Source organism: Oryx dammah, unplaced genomic scaffold (genome assembly GCF_014754425.2).
Source record: "Oryx dammah isolate SB20612 unplaced genomic scaffold, SCBI_Odam_1.1 HiC_scaffold_27, whole genome shotgun sequence".
In the NCBI taxonomy this organism is placed as follows: domain Eukaryota; kingdom Metazoa; phylum Chordata; class Mammalia; order Artiodactyla; family Bovidae; genus Oryx; species Oryx dammah.
The window spans coordinates 117623413-117639952 of record NW_024070211.1 but is presented as its reverse complement, the minus strand read 5'-3'; the positions used below and the strand labels follow the sequence as shown (position 1 = coordinate 117639952).

The 16540-nt window shown below is 37.0% G+C and overlaps 1 protein-coding gene across 3 annotated transcripts in view; it reads left to right on the top strand.

Annotated features, from left to right (window-relative positions):
• Positions 1 to 16540, top strand: part of TTN (titin) — a 274747-nt gene that overhangs the window by 117691 nt on the left and 140516 nt on the right. Inside the window, exons 120-147 of one of the 3 annotated variants that reach the window (XM_040227719.1) lie at positions 2111 to 2194; positions 2408 to 2488; positions 2632 to 2712; positions 2883 to 2966; positions 3217 to 3318; positions 3754 to 3858; positions 5665 to 5745; positions 5935 to 6003; positions 6236 to 6319; positions 6481 to 6564; positions 7139 to 7222; positions 7445 to 7528; positions 8276 to 8356; positions 8651 to 8866; positions 9798 to 9875; positions 10082 to 10156; positions 10364 to 10456; positions 11219 to 11296; positions 11491 to 11682; positions 11892 to 11975; positions 12348 to 12425; positions 12933 to 13037; positions 13293 to 13376; positions 13829 to 13912; positions 14107 to 14448; positions 14780 to 14863; positions 15934 to 16008; positions 16170 to 16253. The exons of the other annotated variants lie outside the window; for them this stretch is intronic. Coding sequence (XP_040083653.1) covers positions 2111 to 2194; positions 2408 to 2488; positions 2632 to 2712; positions 2883 to 2966; positions 3217 to 3318; positions 3754 to 3858; positions 5665 to 5745; positions 5935 to 6003; positions 6236 to 6319; positions 6481 to 6564; positions 7139 to 7222; positions 7445 to 7528; positions 8276 to 8356; positions 8651 to 8866; positions 9798 to 9875; positions 10082 to 10156; positions 10364 to 10456; positions 11219 to 11296; positions 11491 to 11682; positions 11892 to 11975; positions 12348 to 12425; positions 12933 to 13037; positions 13293 to 13376; positions 13829 to 13912; positions 14107 to 14448; positions 14780 to 14863; positions 15934 to 16008; positions 16170 to 16253 — 2856 coding nt within the window. The remainder of the gene's footprint in view (positions 1 to 2110; positions 2195 to 2407; positions 2489 to 2631; positions 2713 to 2882; positions 2967 to 3216; positions 3319 to 3753; positions 3859 to 5664; positions 5746 to 5934; positions 6004 to 6235; positions 6320 to 6480; positions 6565 to 7138; positions 7223 to 7444; positions 7529 to 8275; positions 8357 to 8650; positions 8867 to 9797; positions 9876 to 10081; positions 10157 to 10363; positions 10457 to 11218; positions 11297 to 11490; positions 11683 to 11891; positions 11976 to 12347; positions 12426 to 12932; positions 13038 to 13292; positions 13377 to 13828; positions 13913 to 14106; positions 14449 to 14779; positions 14864 to 15933; positions 16009 to 16169; positions 16254 to 16540) is intronic. 3 annotated transcript variants of the gene reach the window in all.

Genomic DNA, 16540 nt, shown 5'->3' with positions numbered 1-16540 from the left:
TGTGAAATTCATTTTCTACAGGGCATGTTTCTAGGAAAAGTTCTTTCACTCCTCAACTATGTGACCATTTCTTAATTTAAAAAAAAAAAAAACACTTTCATGAGTTATGACAAGATAAAGATTAATAGGGAGTTTGGTAGAACTGAATGTTAACTAGGTAAAGATGTTGCTGTGTTACTGGTAACAGCCACTCTTCTGAAAAGTCAATGAGGCCTACTCTTAAATAATTGGAAGCATCAACTTTTGGCAGTGACTTTCACCATATTTCTCTAGACATTAATTGAGCATAGGCACTTGCCACAGATGTTGCAATTATCTGATTAGTGAGTGAAGGGATCTTGCATACAGGTGTGTTTGGATTCAAATGTGTTAATTCTGGCTTTGATTTTGGATTTGGTTGGTGTGGGGGGTTTTAGTGATAGCAAGACACTACTTTATGGAGGTGATGAAGCAACAAAACTGCACACATCTGGTCAGTTATGGAGATCCAGTACCATCCAGCTTGGAAGAAAGCAGGCTCATACATTTTATGTAGTGTTCTCTTTCGCCTGATTTCTCAATTTTCCATTTTTTTCCTGAATCAAGTCTGCTTCTGTTTCTCAAACTCTTGGCTATTTCAGAATCCTGGGGGGAGGAGAGGTATTCTTTTTTTTTTAATTGAAGTGTAGTTGATGCGCAATACTCTATACCTTACAGGTGTACTATATAGTGGTTCACAATGCTTAAAGGTTATACTCCATTTATAATTGTTTTGGAATATTGGCTGTATTCCCTGGGTTGTGCACTGTATCCTTGTAGCTTATTTTATATATAATAGTCTGTATCTCTTAATCCCTACCCCTGTATTGCCCCTCCCTTCTTCCCTGACCCCACTGGTAACCACTAACTTGTTCTCTATGTCTGTGAGTCTGTCTCTTTTTTGTTATGTTCACTATTTTGGTTTTTTTTTAATTTAAATTTATTTATTTTAATTGGAGGCTAATTACTTTACAATATCGTATTGGTTTTGCCATACATCAACGTGAATCCGCCACGGGTGTACACGTTCCCCATCCTGAACCCCCCTCCCATCTCCCTCCCCATACCATCCCTCTGGGTCATCCCAGTGCACCAGCCCCAAGCATCCTGTATCCTTCATAAGACTCTACATATAAGTGATATCATACAGTACTTGTTGCTCTCTGACGTTTCATTTGGCATAATACCCTCCAAGTTCATCCAAGTTTTTAAGTGGCAACATTTCATTCTTTCTTTTATGGCTGAGTAGCATTCCATTCTAAAAAATATACCACACCTTTATTCATTCATCTATAGATGGACACTTAAATTGTTTTGATATCTTAGCATTATAAATAATTCTGCTATAAACATTGAGGTGCATGTATTTTTTCAAGTTAGTATGTTTGTTTCTTTATAGTCTTTTCTTTTTAAACCAAATGAACACTTCAATGTTGTATTGAGAGGACTAGCCTAGCACAAGAGTGTTTCCTGAGTTTTGTAAACACTACAGGTGCACAAGCAAACAAAAAAAACCCAGAAGAGAAATAGAAAAAATAATAACGATATATATACAACCATTCTAATGACTTATTGGTCTAATATGTGAAAATGTTAGTCACTCAGTCGTGCAACCCCATGGACTGTAACCTGCCAGGCTCCTCTGTCCGTGGAATTCTCCAGGCGAGAATGTTGGAGTAGGTTGCCATGCCCTTCTCCAAGTCTAAGATAGTCTTGGGTAAAATATACCCAAAATATATATGTTGTTACAGATTCCTGTTCTATACTCTACACTGTTTCTGTAATTACTGATTTTTATCAAAAGTATAGCAGTAGCAGCAGCAAATTGTGTATACATACTTCTATGTATATAACTCTCCTTTTTAGTTGCCTAAATGTCTCTGTAATATCACATAAGATATTTACCATGGCCTTTGGAACACTGTATTTTGGCCTTTAGAACACTATATTTTAATTTTTTGCATTATTTTGCCTATACATAAAAAAATCTATAACAGCATTAATGAACTACATAAAAATTTGTGTTCATGCTTATATCCATTCATGAAAGTGATACAAATCTGAACTAACATTGTATTTTAACACCTTTAAGTTCCAGAGGTGCCCAAAAAACCTGTTCCTGAAGAAAAGGTTCCTGTTCCCATTGCAAAGAAGAAGGAAGCTCCACCAGCTAAAGGTACAGTGACTTACTTAGTAAGGAAGCCCTATCTTTATGTCTTGAGTATAAAACATTTTTGTGTTTAATTTAGTTTAATTCAAAATGAATGTTTTATGGTGTAAGAATTCAACAAAATTGTCTGTCTACCTGCCTACTTTCTTACAAAATAACTGTGCATAAGCTACTTTGGAAAATACAAAAGGCAACTCTAAAAATTAATGTCTTTTCAAGTTCCTGAAGTACAGAAGAGGGTTGTCACAGAAGAAAAAATAACCATTGTCACTGAAAGAGAGGAATCTCCACCACCAGCAGGTACCTCATCCATCTCCATGAAATAAATTGTCTTTTCTTCAGGCTTCTTTAGTTGCATGTCTTCTTTAGTGGGCCTGCCAGATCTATGTTGCTCATTTTCTTTGCCTTTCTGAGAATTTTAAAATCAAATACTATCCTTTAAGTGCCAGAAATACCAAAGAAGAAACTTCCCGAAGAAAAAAGACCTGTCCCTCGGAAAGAGGAAGAAGTTCCACCACCGAAAGGTATTGTCTCTCTCTCTCTCCAAGAACCATCTTTACAATTTTATGTTCCAAGGCAAATGATGATTTTGTGAGTTCTGTGATATGTGTGCATCGTGAGTGTGTATCTGTGTTTGGTGTTGAGCTTCAGTGAAATAACACTGAAGTTCTGAAAGTGGACCATGTTTTTAAAGTACCAGCTGTGCCTAAGAAACCTGTCCCGGAGGAGAAAGTTCCCGTGCCAATTCCCGTCGCTAAGAAAGCCCCTCCTCCTCGAGGTAGGATTTGTTTCATGCCTCTGACAAAAATCTTTGAGCCAGTGAATTCTTTTTCCTACCTGATGTCTTCTTGTACTGACCCCTTGTCTCTCTTCGGATAGAATTTCTGTGTGCATATACTTGTGATATGTAACTTGTTTTCCACTTTGTTAGGGAGCGTGGTATACTGGGCAAATCTTCCCCTAACTTTAGGGAGACTCTTGATTAAGACTCTTGCTTTTTAAGCTTTAACTTTAATGCTTTCTTAAAGCTGAAGTTTCTAAGAAAACGATCATGGAAGAAAAAAGATTTGCTGCCGAAGAAAAACTATCTGTCACAGTTCCTCAGAGAGTGGAGGTCATGCGGCACGAAGGTATATCATCAGGCGTGAGGGGAGAAATGAGTTTGCGTGTGTTCCCTGTGAGTCTTTTCTTCTTGCCACATCATTTCCTTTAGAAGTTGTGCTGAGTATTGTCTGTCTGTTGTAGTCTCTGAGACTGAGTGTTTTGTGTGTCTGCATCGGTCCTGAATCATTCTAAGAGAGTGAATGGGATGGTGAGTGTGGGATAAACGTGAACGGGGCCACACTTGGGCATAAGTTGAATATTCTTCTTGGTCTTGGCCCTACCATCCCCTCTTCTGAAACCAGCTCTCTTCCTTGTTGCAATGAGGAAGTGCTATGAAGCTCCACCCCTAAGCAGGTAGAAGGACATTATCCACCCGTAGGGAACACATGGCTATTATCCGAACTTCAACGGACTCTTCAGGTGGAATTTAAATTAAATCTCATCTTTTAAAATATCTGCAGAGAAGGGATGGAGATATTCAGAAGAAGAGGAAAGAGTATCCATTTCAGTTTATAGAGAAGAGGAAAGAGAGGAGGAGGAAGAAGTGGAGGTTACAGAATATGAAGGTAAACAATGCAAATAAAGCTAGTGGTGACCTGGAGTCTTGATAAGCTGTTTTCCTTCACAGATTGTGTACTCAGATTAATGAAAGTGATACAAATTCAGCGAACATCTACTGGCCTTATTTGATGTGTCTTTTGATCAAACCACAAGATTCAGAAGCATTAATTAAACATCCAGTGTATTTATTGTCCACCCCCTCTTAACTTGGCTATATAGGAGACAGGGCTTCATATTTAACTAAACAGGTAACTAAAGGTGCAGGCATCTTCATATACAGTTACCCTTTCAGTAGATGGGACTTGGTTTCAGTATGGTGAGCTGAATGTAGTCTAATGTCTAAAACATAGGTAACACAAAACAGTGTTGATAGCACAACTCAATAATGTAGCCTGACTCACATATTTTAAATGAACAAGGAATTAGATTACCTTATTGGCCGGGCTTGAGAGTGAAGTACTAAGCGCGTAGGCCTTTCCAGTGTTCCATGTATGGAGAGAGCAATAGAGAAATATCTTTTATTAGATCAGCCTGTTATTCAGATGTTCGCGTGCCTATAATGTTAGTTCTCTATGGTTTAAGGACTGAGCAACAAGCTTTATTTCAACCTTTTTAATGAATTAAGACTGCCCTAGGTTTGCTGCTAAAGTTCAGCATTATGCTAAAGCAGGATATCTGAAAGAACTTTAGCAAGAAAGTTTCAATGTACCTCTGCTTTAAAGATTAATCAGTAAGTTTCTTAATAAATGTACTGTCTTCCTAATGAAACGGTGAATAGAACTGTACAGTCAGATGCCCTTGAAATATGTGTCTCTGGCTAACAAAAGGAGTCCTGACTCTTCCCCACTTGGAAGGAGATACCATGTGAAATCCAGATGTGCAATCTTGATGGAAAGCCTTAGAACAGAGAAGACTTGACTCCCTGGAGGAAGCCCTCCAGTTCTGTTGTGCTTCCTGGGAAAGGCCGAGATGTCAGGCACAAGTCAGGAATCTGATGTATCCCAAGGGTCCTATCCCTTCTAGAAATGTTTGGAAAAGCTTAACATGTACACAAGGAAAGTTCTCGTTGCACGAATCTAATTTCAGCCTTTGACAGTATGCATTATAAATTTCTTTCAGTACTATAGACTCTAATTAAAAGGAAAAACACTGCAGGATATTCTTATGCTTTCATGAAGTCCAAAAGATTTAAGGAAAAGATAGGTAGCCTGTTAAGTTTACTCCTAATGTTCATAACTAGATCCCTCTATTCTATAATTAACCTTATACACACAGACTCAAAAATCACAGGAAGACTGTTAACCTGGTTCACCATACCTACTCTTGTAAAACTGGGGCAGTGGGGAGTCCTGATTCCAAGTTCTCAGCAGGTTTTTCCTATGTAATACAGGTCTTTTCTTTCTTATAAACCTACTTACAATTCTTCAAGTATATATTTCTGCCCTGCGCCTTCAAATCCAGTGTCATTGTATTCTTAATACTTGTCTTCAAGTTCCTGTGTTCTTGTTAATTCAGCCACTAGAATTGTTCTTATGTCTTATGCTTGTCCTGTTCTTCCTGTGAATACAAGCGTTGTTATCTTTATGATACACTTAAAAATTAAGTTACTGAAACAGTTTCTGTACTCTTTATTAAGGCATATGGTTTGATGAAAGTCTTATTCTTTGGGTATTTTAAATGAGAACAACCAGGGATTTGGCAGGTGTTAAACGTTGACTATTTTACTTACTCTTTGACTTAATAAAGTACAGCTAAATTTGAACATGAAAAACACTAGAGGCTTACCTTCTTTAAAATTGATATCTTTAAAGTGATGGAGGAGCCTGAGGAATACATTGTAGAAGAAGAGGAGCACTTTATTTCTGAGGAAGTGGAAGCTGAACCAGCTGAAGGTAGACCAACTCTTAGATAAACTCTAGCCCCTGTGTGTGTTGGACTTGTCCCATTCTAAATGTTCTCTTATAGTTAATTCATTGCCTGTATTGCAAACGTCAGTAAATATGTTGAATTTAAAAATTCCTTAAATTTTTATTAAAAAGAATCTGGACATTTCTACAAATATATTTTATAATCTTTTCAAGTGCCTGAGAAGAAAATCGTACCCAAACCGAAAATTCCTGCTAAAGTAGAGGAGCCTCCACCAGCTAAAGGTACAATTCTGTCTCAGAGAAATGAGACACATTTGTCTTCATAGCTATGATAGTGCTTTTAGTTTGAGTAACTGCCTCAGTTTTGCCAACTTTTGTGTAAACATTTTAACTGACTGTAGTCATTAATGTTTGTGTAAATGTGTGATCTTTCATAAAGTGAGCTCTTTGCCCCAAAAGAATGGCACTTCTTCTGCAATGCAGACTAATATTCTTAAACCTCATATTTCTAAAGTTCCTGAAGCACCAAAGAAAATTGTGCCAGAAAAGAAAATTCCTGCTGCAGTTCCCAAAAAGGAAAAAGTGCCGCCCGCCAAAGGTATATTGGGTTTTCCTTTATTCTTAAGTAATGCTTGTGTTTAAATCTTAAATTGATACATTCTTCAAATTTTTATGACATTAGCAAGAAATAAGTGTGCTTGTGTTTAGTGTTTTTCACACTTGTGTTGCGTCTGACCGTGTCGTGCAATGTCTTTTAAGTGCCAGAAGAACCAAAGAAACCAGTTCCTGAAAAAAGGCCTCCTCCCAAAGTGGCTAAGATAGAAGAACCTCCTCCCACCAAAGGTAAATGAAGTCCCCCAGCACGGCAACTAGAAACATGTCTTGTCTTTTGTCCTCTCACTGCTGTCCTCTGGTCTCACCTTCTATATGGAGGTTATTGGTGTATGTTGGCCACAATGATTGATGTATTATTGCCTTGTCTATGGTGGATTATTACTCACTTGTTGTGAAGCTTATTTGTGTGTACCTTATAAAATTATATTCTAAAACCACATAAGCCTCTGGCAAATATACTTAATATAACTGATGCTGAAGCTGAAACTCCAATACTTTGGCCACCTGTTGCGAAGAACTGATGCATTTGAAAAGACCCTGATTCTGGGAAAGATTGAAGGTGGGAGGAGAAGGGAACGACAGCGGATGAGATGGTTGGATGGCATCACTGACTCAATGGAGATGAGTTTGAGTAAACTCGGGGAATTGGTGATGGACAGGGAGGCCTGGCGTCCTGTAGTCCATGGGGTCGCAAACAGTCAGAGCTGACTGAGCGACTGAACTGAACTGAATATACTTAATACACTTTTTAAAATTCCACTTTAAGTAATACAACTCCATAATCCTAAAATTATCTTTCAAGTGACTGAGAGGCACATGCAAATTACCCAGGAAGAAAAAGTTCATGTTGCTGTTACTAAAAAAGTGGAGCCTCCAAGACCAAAAGGTACACGGGGTCTTTTGATACCCAGAATCTTCTGCTTACCCTCTTCTCTTTACCAAATACACTAGTTATGGGTGTTGGTTTTTTGTTGTCATTGTTATCATTGTTTTCTGTTTGAAATCACGAAAATGTCAAGTCTTTTATGTTTGAACTGCTGTTACACAACTACCATTTTGTGGTTTGAATGAGGGAGACAATTCTTTAAAGTGAAATCTGTCTTTAAAGTGCCTGAGGAACCCAAGAGAGCTGTTCCAGAAGAGAGATTTCCAAAACTCAAGCCTAGAAAAGAGGAGGAACCACCAGCAAAAGGTACACCAACTTTTCCAAAAATCAAAATAAGCTTATAAGCATTGAAACTCACATAGTGGAATTGAAATCCTTAGACAAAATAATTTATGTATTACAAAGTAATTAATATACATATGCTACTCCATATCATCTCAAAACTAAACATTTCTGATACCAGAAAATGTACTCAAATCTCTCTCTCCTCAAAAAAACAAAAACAAAAAATGAAACCTCACCCACACATGTGTAGATACCTTCCCTTAAAATGTACTTGTCTTTTCATGTTTTTTTGTCTATATACTGATTTCCTTTGCTGAAATGCTTGTTTTGTGTGGCAACATTGGATGAAATTTAAACAAAATTTAAATCCTCAATCTTCTACATTGTGGTGGTAGAAGTTATGGAAATACCTCAGAATTAAAATGAAGAAACTATTCATGTAACATAAGTTTCTGTCTAATGGTTGTTTGATATCATTGTTTATGCTGTCCAGTTATCTTTTTTTAGTTCTCTTATAATTACTACTTGATCTTCCTAAAGTTATTCAAAGTCTTTTAAGTATTAAGTAGCTTAGAAAAAAGCATTCATATATATGTTAGACCACGTTTATTTCTTAGGCCATAGAGTTTTCTTACCACTTAAATGAAACATTTAAACAAGGAACATAGCTATGGTTATCTCTGTCATTGAATTGTACACACACAAGTTCTCTTAACAGGCATTATTTTGAATCTTGTGATTCACTTTCAATAATTACTCTTTTTAAAGTGACTGAACTCAGGAAAAGAGCTGTTAAAGAAGAAAAGGTATCCATTGAAGTTGCAAAAAGAGAAATTCCGGCTGCTAAAGGTATATTGTGCTTTGACTAAATAATAAAATGAAGCATGAAGCTATACAGCTCTTTGCCTGTTAGTTTCTAATTTGAGTCTCATCCTTCTGGTTGTTGACTAGAGGCAGGGAATCTAACATTTGAATTTGTAAATAGCAACTGTACACTCTGTAATACCTTGGCCAGCGAAGGACAGTCAAGGTCTCCTATAACTAGTGCATGAGACCATTACCAGGAAATGGAATCACAGCACAGTGTCACGATGGTCCCTATGGGCTTCAAGTAAAATGCTGCTGTTGTCAATATTATTCCAGAAGTTACTGTAACAGCAGAGAAAGAATGGGCTTACACCAAAGAGGAAGAAGCTGTTTCAGTAGAACGGGAAGAAGAATATGAGGAATATGAAGAATATGATTATAAAGAATTTGAGCAGTACGAACCAACAGAAGAATATGATCAGTATGAAGAGTATGAGGAGCGTGAATTCGAACATTATGAAGAGTATAAAGAACATGAAGCATATGTCACAGGTATGAGCAGAACTCTGTACCTGACACCACATTAAATATATGCAAATGACATTAGGACAGGATAAAGTTTTGAATACCCAAAGAAATTTGAAAAGAACTTTGTTTTGTTTGGGAAATTCAGAATTTTCTTTCTTGGATAACTTTTAGGAAAAAAAAAAATTCTCTATAACCTGTAAAGTTGCTGTTAGAGTTTGGTTCTGGGCATAATCTGTTTTCCCTCTCCTTTTTGCTTTTACTAATATCAAACAAATGAAACTAAATTTCTTTCTCCACAAGGCTGAGTCTGTCTGCAAGTACCCTTGATCATTCCAATACATGACCAAAACTTTCTGAACTTCTCTCATCCTGAAGCTTGTTATTATCAAACAGGATAGCCTATTGAGAAAACATCCTACCCTTGGAGTTGCCTTCATTAAGTATAACAAAGATTCCTTCAAAAATAAAGACAGGAAAGTCCAACACAAACAATTGCGTTTTATCATTGTGCAGATCAAATTTGTAGGAATAAGATTCTATTGGATTTCAGAATGCATCAATATTATTTCATTTATTCAATTTTTGGTGTTTCATAGCCTAACTTTGAGAATGTTCTATATAGTTTTACAAATAGAATTAAAAACAAATATTATATGGAGAGGAGTTTAACCATGATGTTGTCTACCTCAAGTGAAATGATAATATGTAAAAGAGTCACAGTTACTTAGTTTAAGTAAAGTAAATTAGCAAAGAAGAAATAGCAATAAAAGCTTGTTTAAGTCTTTTATACCTTATTCTACCTGAACCTCTAATTCTTACTCACCTCTCAAGGCTATGGCTATGCTATAGATAAGATATATTATTTTAATTCTTTGTGTCCATTGAAGAAATATCATTTTTTATGTCCTAACGTCAAAATGTCTAACATTAAATACCCTGTATATATTTTTTAAAGAACCTGAGAAGCCCGTCCCAGTAAAGCCTATCCAGGAAGAACCAGTTCCCACAAAACCAAAGGCCCCACCAGCTAAAGGTAGAGTGAGAAAAACATTATTAGTGATGAGACCTGTGTTTCTTACATGTCTGTCCAGCTACAAATCCATGTTGAAGTGGCAGTGTGCCAATCGTGTGTGTGTGTGGGACCCCTATGTTGCATGTCGTATTTCTTTATTTTTTTTCTTACTGCTCTTAAAATGTCTGGATCAGGTTTTTAAATCTGTTAATGTTGATATTTTAAAGTGCCGAAGAAAGTGGTCCCTGAAGAAAAAGTGCCAGTGCTCATTCCTAAGAAACTCAAACCTCCACCTCCCAAAGGTACATGGCAGCATAATAACTACCAGAAACATCTTTGTCACTTACATTCTATAAACATGTCTTACTACCTTGTCTGATGTTCTTTGTTTTTACTGAATGTATTGTTTGGTGCTGATTCTTACCTTTCTCCATGTTTCATGAATTTTTATTTACATGATATTCGTGTGGGTTGGTTTTAATGGTCTTTAATAATTAATATCTTTAAAGCACATGAAGAAGCAAAGAAAGTTGTTGAGGAAAAAATACACATTTCAGTTACCAAACGTGAAAAAGAGCAGGTGACTGAACCAGCTGCTAAAGGTATAATTTCCTTCCTCAATTGTGGCCCTTTATAATGTCTCTCTTAAAACTTAAGCAGCTATGTTTTGCTTTTTTCCCTCACTGTTTTATATCTTTTATATTAATTGTTAGATGGATATTGGATAGAAAAATCTATAAATACAGAATAAAAAGATAATATCTTAAAAGGAAAAGTTATCGTAGAATATATCCATAACTCCTTATGCAATGGCTGTCCTAACACACAGCTACAGTGAATTTAAAATACAATGTTTGGATTTAAAATCAGTGACCATTTGGCACATTCCTGACTTATCTAAATTGAGGTAATGATATAACAATATACACCACCTTTTAAGATCTGTTTGTTGACCCTAAAGTCATTTTGAAGATAGAAGAAAGAGTTAACTCAGTATCTAACCATTTCCCCCTGCTTTTTACTAAGTAGCTCCTCTGCAGTTTCAGGCAGTATACTTACCCAGAAGTAAATTTAGCTTTTTGGTAAAGGATGTTTCATACAAGAAGAGATATCAGACACTAAGCACTACTTCACAATCTTGGGGTTACCCCAGACCTCCTTGAGTACTTTTGTATGTTTTTATTCCAGTGAGGTTCAGAATCTGTTCCATGGAAAATATAAAGTTTCTTTAGTTGAACAATCATATATCTACTATAGGAGAAACACTAGCAAAATCATTTTATATCCTTAAAGTACAGTAGGGCAAGCATTAATTGGGTGACCTGTTTCTGAAAATAAAATTTCCTTATACTTACTGTTTCAAGTGCCCATGAAGCCCAAGAGGGTTGTCACAGAAGAAAAAGTACCTGTTCCTAAAAAAGAAGTAGCAGCACCTGTTAGAGGTACCTATATGTACTCTTCTTAATGTGTCGTTTGTCTTTTTTGGTATGAAATTCATGTTCAGTTCTATGTGTAAAGTTCTGTGGGAAAGATGAAGCCTATTCCTTCTTCTTTTACAAATGGCCATGTTCCTAATGTATCTTCATTTTATCAAGTAATTGGGAAAATATCCAACCTAAAAATAATGTCTTTAAAGTGCCTGAAGTACCTAAAAGAGAAGAACCAGAAGAGATTGCCTTTGAAGAGGAAGTTGTAACCCACGTAGAGGAATATTATGAAGAAGGAGAAGAAGAAGAGTACATTCATGAGGAAGAGTACATTCATGAGGAAGAGTACATTCATGAGGAAGAGGAACTCATAGCTGAAGAAGAAGTGGTACCAGTCAAAGGTAGATTACATCTCCTACCAAGGGATAAGCAGCAACATCTTTAGTGTCCAGTTTGGTTAAATTCTGGGGTATATTAGCACCAATGAGCAATTCTGCTTGTTATTAGGAAAAGACACTTATAGGGGCTGAAACCTGATTTCTGCAATTGCTTTTCACATTTTATATCTTTTTCTGAAACATTTCCAAAATTCTTCATAATATCTTTAAAGTGCCTGAGGTACCAAAGAAACCTGTTCCAGAAGAGAAGAAACCTGTTCCTGTTCCCAAAAAGAAGGAAGCCCCACCAGCAAAAGGTACACCACCACTCATACCATGAGTGTATAAAAAACTTAGTTGCTCGGTCATGTTCAACTCTTGGCAACCCAGTGGACTGAAGCCTGCCAGGCTCCTCTGTCCATCGAATTCTCCAGGCAAGAATACTGGAGTGGGTTGCCGTTCCTTTCTCCAGGGGATCTTCCTAACCCAGGAATCGAACCCTAGTCTCCCGCATTGCAGGCGGATTCTTTCCCAGCTTAATCTGCATCTAGATAGCCATCTTCTGAGTTCAAAACTTTTGAGTTGTTACTCTCTGTTGTTTGAAACTGTCCTGTTGTTTGTTCACTGTCCTTTGTGTGGATATGTTGTTACTGGTAGCAAGAACTTATCGATAAACAATATCTTTAAAGTGCCTGAGATTCCTAAGAAGCCTGAGGAGAAGGTTCCTGTGCCCATTCCTAAGAAAGAGAAGGCTCCGCCAGCTAAAGGTACATCTCTTTGTGATACATCATGGAATAATGTAATAATTTGCCCATGTACTATCACTTGGTGAGCCACATCTGTTCTTACCCAATGATGATATTAACAGTATTGATGCCAAGACAAAGACCCCCCAGCTGGTAACTGGAGCAGTTTATTGTGTATTCATCTCTGAATTTTACCATCAAAGCATACTGGTGATTGGTGTTTGACTCCTCCTCTTTAGTGTCAAGTTCTTAGAATAATATAAATTTTTATTGTAATATGAAGATGGGCAAAATCATCATTTACCAGACATTGAGTGTTGTCTTTAATAGCAGTCTACATTTATTCAGTGTTCTTTATCTTAATTTTTGTGCATTTCCAGGCCTTTGTTTTGTGGCTATTATGATTATTATTTTCAATCTTCAAGTGAAATTGTTCAAATATCTATGATACTTCAATAGACCTGAAATTGCTCAATTCTTACCTATGGGTGAAAAATGTGACACTAACCCTATTTTATGTCTTTAAAGTTCCTGAAGTACCCAAGAAACCTGTGCCAGAGGAGAAAGTGCCAGTACCAGAGGAGAAAGTGCCAGTCCCAGTTCCCAAAAAGGTGGAAGCTCCGCCTGCCAAAGGTACATGAACTTGCAATGTCATAAACATTTTTTACACTTCAAATTTGCACGAGTAAATAATTAAACTCTGTGTTACTTGGAGATGCAATGCTTTAGTATTCCTTCATGGAAAAGAAAAGATTTTATTTTAAAAGTAAAATGCTTCCTGAAACAATGTGGTCATACTCTTATGACCTTGTCATAATCTTTTTGAGACTATGCTTGAATTCAAAGTTCTAGGTTGGATCAACTGTTTCTCTAATCATTTCTTTAAAGTGCCGGAAGTGCCCAAGAAACCTGTGCCTGAGAAGAAGGTGCCGGTTCCTGCTCCTAAGAAAGTAGAGGCTCCACCAGCAAAAGGTACATCACTTCACCATGTAAAGCCCATGGGAAAAAAAAAAAAAAAAACCCTTACATTTACATATGCGTGCATGCGTGCTCAGTCACTTTAGGTATGTCCGACTCTTTGCGACCCCATAGACTGAAGCCCGCCAGGCTCCTCTGTCCATGGGGATTCTCCTGGCAAGAATACTGGAGTGGGTTGTCATGCCCTCCTCCATGGAATCTTCCCAACCCAGAGATCGAACTCAAGTCTCCTGCATTGCAGGCAAATTCTTTACCATGAGCCACTGGGGAAGCCCAACATTTATATATATATTCGTATATAAATTCTCCCATAACATTATGTGGTGTAAACAATTATCTGTCTTGTTAGAAATATTTAAGTCAGATATTTCGTGATTCTTTTTTATGTCTATTGCTCTAAGACACGTAAATGAACACATTCTTAAAGAAAAATAATATCTTTAAAGTGCCAGAGGTGCCCAAAAAGGTCCTCCCAGAAGAAAAGAAGCCAACACCTATTCCGAAAAAAGTGGAGGCTCCCCCACCCAAAGGTACATTAATCTCTAACAAACCCAAAACAAAACGGCTAACTAACTGGCATTCTACAGCCTCACTAATTATAATGACTTATGTTGGTAACAGTTGATGCTTTTTGACTACAGAATATTAGCTTTTCATGTTGTCCCACTGTTTTGAATATTGTACATAAAAGTGATGCTTGTCCGATTGACAAATATCTTTAAAGTGCCGAAGAAACGTGAGCCAGTTCCAGTTCCAGTTCCTGTAGCACTGCTCCGGGAAGAGAAAGTTGTACATAGAGAAGAAATTGTTCTTGAAGAGGAATTTCTCCATGAGGAAGAAGAAGTTATCCTTGAGGAAGAAGTTCTGCCAGAGGAAGAGGAAATTTCACCTGAGGAAGAAGTTCCGCTAGAGGAGGAGGAGATTCTTCCAGAGGAAGAGGAAGTTCCTCCTGAAGAAGAGGAAGTTCCTCCTGAGGAGGAAGAATTTGTACCTGAGGAAGAAGTGGTACCTGAAAACGAAGAAGCTCTTCCAGAAATTAAGCCTAAAGTGCCAGTACCTGCACGAGGTATAGCAGCTCTTCTTGAAGTCCTCAGGCCTCTTTTGTGTTGAATTCTGCCTTTCCATCCTGTTGTTCATCTCTAATTTTATCTATGATGCTATACTCTTTATGTTTCCTACCATCTAAATCTTAGAGAACATTCCAGATATGTGTGTTCTTATTATTTTGTGTCTGTCTTATGTGTCTCTGTTTATTGTAAGTAATCTAAATGTCTTTTCAGATTTCATGGCATAGAATGTTATCTCGTTGTTTGTGGTCCTGTTCTCATGTGTCTTTTCGTTGCATATCCAGTACTGTACATGTGATTTTTTAATGTTTTAAAATGAATGTTTTAAAGTGCCTGAAGTGCCAAAGAAACCTGTACCAGAGAAGAAAGTCCCTGTTCCAGCTCCTAAAAAAGTGGAACCTCCAACACCTAAAGGTATACCTCCCCCAAGTACATACACATTCTTCATCCGTAGTTTCACCAGAAAAATTATAGCAGAACTGGGATTTAGGAAACTTTATGTTTATAAACTAGTCACATTAACTGCTGAAAATGTTCAAGAACTCTGATATCCACTTTTAATTGGCTATAAAGCAGTATTCAGGAACAAAGATGTGTTAAAATTTCCCCCAAAGTTCTACCCAATTCCCCATAATTTTATTAAACATCATAATTTCCATATATATTTTACAAGGCTAAATTATCAATGCAAAAAGCACCTGAAAATTGTGATGATCTAATCTTCCTAAACATCATCCTTCAATCATTTATATAAAGTGTCTTTAGAACATCAAGATGAAAAGATAAAAGATTAATACATTTGTGAAAACACTGATTAATAGCGTATGCCTTCTGATACATACATATAAATGGTAGCCCAGCAGGTTTTGATTTTAGCCTTGAATATGTATCTTGCTGTGTTAGCCTGAGCAAGTCCTTTAACTGATCTAAGCCTAGAAAGTGAGGAAACTAATATCAGTCCTAGTGGGCTCAGATATTACTGTGAGGATAAAAGAAAGTACAGTATATAGAAGGACTCTATGATTGAATGAATAGTAGCCAGATTTATCATATTCAATCAGTGCATAGTATGGGACAATATATATTTATGCCTTAAAACTCAATATTTTCTGCAAAATTTATGACATTACTACTTAAGCATGACCTTTCCACTAGGTTAAATAGTCTTATAATCAGCAAAACAATAAAGCTGGTCCTTTATTGGATTGTAAGAATTTAGAAGTATTTTATAGATAATGATTTAATAAATTTCTAGTGAAATTTAAGTGGATGAAATGATAGCATCTATCTTCTGGTATTCAAATAGGTTGCTGCTCCCTTCCTCTAAGACACCTAATTCTATCCTTACCTGTGGGCTCCCGACTTACACTACATCCCTGTCCTGAGCGACTGTTGCATGTTAGTCTCTCTCTGTGTGAACTTCTTGTGTTCCCTCTTTTTTGTCCTTTACAATAAATTCTTATCATTAAATGATGTCTTTAAAGTGCCTGAGGTTAAGAAGAAAGTGCCAGAGAAGAAAGTGATCATTCCCAAGAAAGAGGAGGTTCCCCCTGCCAAAGGTACTGCTCTTCCCAAGCAAATTAGACACTGCCATTTCTTTCTTCACCTGTAAATGCCAGAATGGCCCGTTTCCCAGTATTGGTTAACATAACTTACAATATTGTGGTGTCCGTTGTCTCTGTGTTCATGAAACTGAACTTACAAAATAATATCTTTGAAGTGCCCGAGGTGCCTAAGAAACCTGAACCAGAAAAGAAGGTGCCTCCACCCGGTCTTAAGAAAGCAGCGCCTCCTCCTGCCAAAGGTACATCACTCCCAACAGGGGTGGGTTTGCTGCCCTCCACTGTGGAACTGTGATGCTCTTCACGTAGGGACGGATGTTCCACATAAGCGTTTGCACTGTGTGCTGTTGTGTAACCATCCCTTGAAACTCTGCTGCACCCGTATTTGTTCTATGTCAGTTCTTCTACTCTGTGTTTGTGTATTTTATGTTGATCTATGTATGTTGTTTGTAAAAAAATAAAATAAAAATACTAAACTTATATATCTTTAAAGAGCCTGAGATAACTAAGAAACCAGTCCCTGAAGTAC